This window comes from Megalobrama amblycephala, linkage group LG8 (assembly GCF_018812025.1).
Source record: "Megalobrama amblycephala isolate DHTTF-2021 linkage group LG8, ASM1881202v1, whole genome shotgun sequence".
NCBI classification, from domain to species: domain Eukaryota; kingdom Metazoa; phylum Chordata; class Actinopteri; order Cypriniformes; family Xenocyprididae; genus Megalobrama; species Megalobrama amblycephala.
The window spans coordinates 23,687,001-23,694,449 of NC_063051.1; the positions used below are offsets into that span (position 1 = coordinate 23,687,001).

The following is a 7,449-nucleotide window of genomic DNA, read 5'->3' on the forward strand; positions in this document are numbered from 1 at the left end:
TGCCAAGAAAGTTCCTTCCATGTTATTCCTCTCTTGCCAATTGAAATGCTTAATACACTCATTATTCCAGCTTTAAAAGTCCATTTGATGTCGACTTTGATGTCAACTCATATAATAAAATAACTTTGACTGTTTGCCCTTTTGAACTATAATAACGATTGCTTGTTCAGTGACATGGCCGCTGACATTAGCTTTACATATTTGCAATCTTTTTTGACTTAGGCCCAAGGTTTGAGGACATTTAGGTTTCAAAAGCATATAAATGTTATTCCTGCAAGGAAAGAGGATGTTAGTTATGATTATGTCTTCACTGTCACTTTTAATCAATTAAATGCTGAAAATTCAGCTTTGATCACAGGAATAAATTACATTTTAACATATATTCACATAGAAAACAGCTATTTTAAATTGTAATGATTTTACTGCATTTGTGATCAAATAAATGCAGCCTTGGTGAGCAGAAGAGACTTCTTTTAAAAACATTTAAAAATGTTAATTATTCCAAACTTTTGACTGGTAGTGTTTATAGTGAAGCTGAATGCAAGTCAAACTTGACACAAACTTGATCGTGTTTTAATTATTATAAACATTGAAAAATACCTTGAGTGCAATGTAAGTTTATTTGTATAAAAGCATCTACCTAATACATAAATGTAGGCCCAACTTGGAGGTCAAATTTGGTCCAGTAGTGTGAAAGCGTTGTTACTCAGTTGTGTGAAATTGATGTGTTGACTTGTTCATGTCTGTACAGGTGAATCTGAAGGAACAGGGCCAGCTGATTCGTCAGGATGAGTTCTTGTTGACTTTCAGAAAGAAGAAATGCTACCGTCACATTTTTCTTTTCCAAGATCTCATACTCTTCAGCAAGACACGAAGAACTGATGTTGGGAATGACAAATACATCTACAAACAATCCTTCAAGGTAAACCACCACATGAACCGTCAGTTAACAGGCCAACGCTCTTGCTTTTTGTCATTCTTTGTGTGACTTGACGTCTCTTCTCTCTAAGACTTCAGACGTTGGTATGACCCATAACTCTGGTGACAGTGGGCTGTGTTTTGAGATCTGGTTTCGAAGAAGGAAGTCACAGGACACGTACGTACTTCAGGCACAGAGTCGAGAAGTGAAGGAAAACTGGACCAGAGACCTGGAGAGGATTCTGTGGGAACAAGCTGTTTACAATAGAGGTGAGCAGAAATTTTTTTTCAGATATCAGACTGTAATGTTCAATTATAATTGCTATTACAAAATTACAATTATAAAAGCTATAGCTTTTGTATTGATACAATAAACATGAATGGTGGATATGATGCACCAGTGTGAATTAAATTAAAGGTGCTAAAGAGGATGTTTTGATTTATACATTTTTCCAATATTACTTGAAACTGTCTTTACTAACTGATTAAAGACTATTTTTTAGGTGCACTGAAAGTAATAATATTAATATACATCATCTGTGCACGAGGTAGGGCCTTAAATAGGGCCGATCATCGCGTAAACGATTGGCCCTCTGGCTTGTCAATCACTGCGATGACGATCCATGTGAGAGACGCGCAGTTGGATTACAGTTGGTGTTCAAATTCCATGTGAAAGTATATAAATCAGCTTCAGGAGCAGGAAACAATCGCTGTATGTTGAGCACAGTCAGAATGTTTTAGCTAGTTAACAACTAGTGTGCCCGGCTTAATAACACAGCGAATGCCGGTGGTAAACACTCGTGTACTCGTGCACGAGTTTTGGGAGGCGTTCCCTCTAAATGAGCTGTGAAGGAGGGGGGTTGTTCTTACCCATGCGCTCATTTCAAAAACTCAGTCGACAAAAAGAACCTCTTTAGCACCTTTAAGGAGAGTTTAGAGCTAATCCAAGATTTTTTGCTCTGTTTTATTTGAATTCAGGTTGTGCTGCATTGTTTAATTTTAAAAACAGTTTAACAAATTAGTAATTAAAACTTTAACCTGTGATCAGTGGCATCAATTCACCAAAAGCCAATGTATGGCGAACTCATCTTACTCCCCTCGACGTGATGACAAGTGTGTTTGTCGTGCGTCCAAAGATGAATCACATATAGCTTTGATCATAACTCAGCAAATGATACTTTTCAAGGACTTTCAACTACTTCACACAACTTTTTCCAGCACTTCAAAACTCAAAAGTCTGAATATTATCCAATTTAAATGTTATTTTTAATGCAATGACCAAAAACATTTTTTGTTCATCCAAAGATTGTCCATATTTGTGAAATTAAAAGTTTCACGATTTAGGGAAACTTATACTTGGTGAAATACAAACACTTATTTAAAAAAAAACAAAAAAACATGAAATTACCACTGTAACCAGTAGATGGCAGCAGAGGAGCACTTATTGGCTCATTAGCCATTTCCACTCCCTAACATAGTTTTCTCATACCTTTGCTTTTGAATTTATTTTTAGAGATCAAATCACTATTATAACATTAAAAAATCAATCATTATTGTCATTATTGTCTATTTTGTCACTTTTGTACTACAGTGTGAAGTATATATTTGTAGGAAAGGTCACAAATTCTCATGAAAAACAAACTTTTCTTCAATTTTGAATGAAATTACACAGACAGTGAGTAAAGAGCACTTCCTTTATAGTCACTGAAGCTGTCAGTCAGTTCAGTGCAAACTTACTGAGTGGGAAAATCATAGTCAGATTCCGTTTTAATCAGTGAATCTGACTAAACTGCACAATGAATATTTTATTTACATAGTGTATCCGCTTTGTTTGTTATAATGTGCGCTTAGTAAACTTGCGCTAAAAAAACTCATTCAGCAATTTGAGCGGATTCTCACTACCTCTTAAACACCTCTGATTGGTCATTATTTTCAACAGAATACTCAACGCTGCAAATCCACATTGTAAATAGACACATTTGCATCGCAGTTGAACTCATGTGACACTATTCGACGGATCACGTTAACTTACATGCTTTTTTCTTTTATTAAACAATTACAAATTATGTTACACAAAGTAATATAACTGTTAAAGGTGCTCTAAGTGATCCTGGGCGGAGTAACTTCCTGTTGACGTTCGAAGTGTTGTCAAACAAAACAGAGGCTAGCTAGCGAGGCCATGCTTCCTGAAACAGTCATGAACGCGCATTTAAAATCATTCTTGTTGGTTATTGGCTGGAGCGTGTTTATGTTTCGTGGTCCAGGCTGAACCAGTTTATTTTTATTGCCATTTTCGGAGCTTGTGGCGACTACAGAGACCGCGTTTTTTTTTACAGTGTGTTCAGGGGACAGGCAGCTAGCGGATAGTGAGGAGATGTTTGCTGTATGTGACAAAAAATGTTTTGGCCTAAAAACTTAGAGCACCTTTAATCCGTTAATAAAAATATTGCTTTGCATCGACTTGACCAGAGCAAGGTATGGCAGCCGCCATACCCTGTCATACCCTATTGACCCCCCTCCTGTAATTAGATGTGATCACTTAATTTCTGGGAGCTCTTTCATTTCCCCCAATCCATTGAAAAATTACTCTTTTTTGTAAATCCAAACCTCTTCAGTTAAAAGTGAGATTTAAATCTGTAAAAGAATTGAAGTTAATCTAGGTTTAGCCTGCTGTAAAACCTTGATTTAATGTGTTGTGTGTTTAAGATTAATTCTCATTGGTGCAACGTGCAATTACAGTCCTGTTACCTCATCTTTATGATTATGAAATTAAAACCTAAGAGGCAGTAATGTGAATGTGCTTGGGTTTATCAAGTCTAATGAACTGTTGAGAAGTGGTTTTGTATATTGAGGAATGTGGTAAGGAGTGATGAGGAAAGATTAAATGACAAGCTGAACTCCCACATGCAGCTGCATGCATTTATTCATGACTTTTACCTCAAAGCACATTTCCAAATAATAGTCCTCCCATTTGAGGGGTCTTGTAGATGTTTTCCTCCAAATTTTTCCTTAGAATACTTGGCACTGTTGTAGTTGTGCATAATAAAGTTCAACTGAAATCAGTCTAATCACCTTATGAATGAAACACTTTCAACACCTTGTGTCTGTGTGAGTTTCCTCCGGATGCTACAGTTTCCCCCACAATCCAAGACATGCAGGTTAGGTGAATTGGAGATTTAAAAACTGCCCATAGATGTGTGAAATCCTACAGCAGGAATGACCCATTGATTAATAATAACCCCATAAAGCTGAGGTTTGTGCTGATCTTCACACAGAGATCCGTAATGCCGAGAGGGTGTTCATGGGAATCGGACATAAACCCTTCATGGATATCCAGCCCAGTGAGATGGCCATCAACGACCGAGCCATCAACTGTGCTCTGACAGGACGAGGTAAAACACCAGTCATATTTAAACTCTTATCATAAGCTTTGACTTGCCTTATTTAACTCTGTGTAATATTTTAGGTGGCGTCCCTGTGCTCCGACTGAATTCTGTTGGCTCGGCCAGCTGTACGTCATCCTCTGAAAGCCATTCGTCTCCCTCCTCTGGGTGGGGATCCCCGTCTCCCGTGGGCCATCTGATCGGTCCTAACAGTGGAGATGTTGTCCAGTACGTACATGGGACTTCAGGCATCCTGGAGGAAGATGATTTAGACCATGAGAGTGGAAACCAGAGTGCACTTGGTATGTTCTTCTTCACAATGTCTATTTGTGTCTATGAGTGAAAGTAGTTCATTCAAAATATCATAGGCTTGTCTAATTTGAAATGGTCTTAAATTTATGATCAATAAAAGTGCAATTTAAATTCACCTTAATTCATAATGTGAATTTTGATCTTATTTTGAATAATTTATTAGTTCATGTTATTTAAAAAAAAAAAAAAAAATTAAATCAATCAATCACACAATTTGGCATGTTTCATTACGTTATTATCACAAATAAAACTGTTGACTCCAAGCACAACTATGCAAAATGATTACAAAATCTTTAACATATTTTCAATAATATTTAAATAAGGGGTGAAGATTTTCCTAGGCTGGACATCACTTTTGGCTACTAGTGTGTGTGTGGGTTTTTTTTTTTTTGTTTGTTTGTTTTTTTTTTGCCAGTTTTGGCTTTTATTTCGATTTTGTCAGATCCGACAAAATAATAATAGTAATAATAATAGTAACATTAAAAAATAAATTAAAGTAATTATCTTTCATTAAAACTTGCTTTCCTTTTTTGGCTGACATCACCAAACTCTCTTAGTATCCAGCCTCTCTAACCTCTCTAAATCAGTCCCACCCTACATTTGTTCTTGTTTATCCTGTTTCACTCAGAAATATGTCAGATAAATTTCTAAAGCTTTGGGACTCCAGCAAACCACAGTGAGAGCCATTATCCACAAATGGTGAAAACATGTAACAGTGGTGAACCTTCCCAGCAGTGGCCAGCTGACCAAAATTACCCCAAGAGCGCAGCGACGACTCATCCAAGAGGTCACAAAAGACCCCACAACAGCATCCAAAGAACTTCAGGCCTCACTTGCCTCAGTTAAGTTCAGTGTTCCTGACTCCACCATAAGACAGAGACTGGGCAAAAATGGCCTGCATGGCAGAGTTCCAAGACGAAAACTGCTGCTGAGCAAAAAGAACATAAAGGCTCGTCTCAGTTTTGCCAGAAAACATCTTGGTGATCCCCAAGACTTTTGGGAAAATACTCTGTGGACTGACGAGACAAAAGTTGAACATTTTGGAAGGTGTGTGTCCCATTACGTCTGGCGTAAAAGTAACACAGCATTTCAGAAAAAGAACATCATGCCAACAGTAAAATATGGTGGTGGTAGTGTGATGGTCTGGGGCTGTTTTGCTGCTTCAGGACCTAGAAGACCTGCTGTAATAAATGGAACCATGAATTCTGCTGTCTACCAAAAAATCCTGAAGGACAATGTCCGGCCATTTGTTCGTGACCTCAAGCTGAAGCGAACTTGGGTTCTGCAGCAGGACAACAAAATGAAGACTTTGGAGTGGCCTAGTCAAAGTCCTGACCTCAAACCTATTGAGATGCTGTTGCATGACCTTAAAAAGGTGGTTCATGCTCAAAAACCCTCCAGTGTGGCTGAATTACAACAATTCTGCAAAGATGAGTGGGCCAAAATTCCTCCACAGTGCTGTAACAGACTGATTGCAAGTTATCGTAAACGCTTGATTGCAGTTGTTGCTACTAAGGGTGGCCCAACCAGTTATTAGGTTTAGGGGGCAAGCACTTTTTCACACAGGGCCATGTGGGTTTGGATTTTGTTTTCCCTTCATAATAAAAACCTTCATTTAAAAACTGCATGTTGTGTTTACTTGTGTTATCTTTGATTCATATTTAAATTTGTTTGATGATCTGAAACATTAAAGTTTGACAAACATGAAAAAAAAAAAAAAAAAATCAGGAAGGGGGCAAGCACTTTTTCACACCACTGTATATATATATATATATATATATATATATATATATATATATATATATATATATATATATATATATATATATATAATATTTCTAATTGCATGTTTTAATGTGTTGTGTTTCAGTGGAGAGTTCAGAGTCCTCAGGAGAAAGTGTGAGCTGCTTCAGCAGTTCTGGCCACAGCTGCCCATCTGTGATTGGTGGAGACTGTGAACACACCATATCCCAGGTGCCCACCATTGGCCTGAAAAAACAGGAATGCAACATTAAAACCACTAATCTACCAGGCCAAACCAGGGACCAGCCATGCTCTGAAGTATGTTCCAACAAACTCATCCGCTTTATTATTTCTGAAACTTTGTACTGAATTTTGCAAAACATTAACATTTTTGAAACAATCATGCTATTTTATAGTTATTTTTTCTGCTGTGTTGAGATTTGGCATATTCTGGTTAATAATATTTTCATTTCCTCTTTGTTCTTCACAGGTTGAAGGGACAAGCATCATAGGAAAGTCAACTGAAGTATAGCCCATCATGTATGTTTATACTATAATCATGCATTATACGTTATCATGCATTATACCTATGGAACACTATCAATCCTGTGAAACTCTAAAATAAAGTTTATTTTTATTTATTTATTTCAGTGCGACTGAGTAACATTGGTTCATTCAACTAATTCTTAATGGTTAAACCTGCAAATCTTTGTTTTATGCTTTGTTTTTTTGTTTCTAATTAGCTTTGTTGTAGAGGCAATAAAACACAAACAGATGTGTAATCTTTAAAGAAAAGTGCTTTGATAAAATAAATGTCTGGTGGTTCTCAATGGAATGATTCTAAATTAATTGTTTTATAATAAGAAGTGTAAAAGTGATGCAGTAAATGTGGTTGTGTTGTGGTTTTGACACCTTTAGAACAAAGACAGCAAAGCAACCCAGGTGAAAAGGAAATATATTTAAATTGTGCTTTTTTTAGACACACTTAATATGTTAAAAATTATAATATACTAAGTGCATATTACTCGTTCAATTGTAAGCTATTTGCAATATATTAAATATATTGAAATTGTGTTAAAATGGAACCACTTTA

The 7,449-nt window shown here is 36.6% G+C and overlaps 1 protein-coding gene across 3 annotated transcripts in view; it reads left to right on the plus strand.

The window, feature by feature from the left end:
- The window catches only part of quo (quattro), a 47,715-nt gene extending 40,529 nt beyond the window's left edge, over positions 1-7,186 (plus strand). For all 3 annotated transcript variants that reach the window (XM_048200140.1, XM_048200138.1, XM_048200139.1), the window contains exons 18-23: positions 752-922; positions 1,011-1,188; positions 4,194-4,310; positions 4,385-4,603; positions 6,484-6,674; positions 6,847-7,186. In XM_048200140.1, the coding sequence (XP_048056097.1) occupies positions 752-922; positions 1,011-1,188; positions 4,194-4,310; positions 4,385-4,603; positions 6,484-6,674; positions 6,847-6,888 (918 nt within the window). In that variant the 3' untranslated portion in view covers positions 6,889-7,186. The remainder of the gene's footprint in view (positions 1-751; positions 923-1,010; positions 1,189-4,193; positions 4,311-4,384; positions 4,604-6,483; positions 6,675-6,846) is intronic.
- Positions 7,187-7,449: the final 263 nt, after the last annotated feature.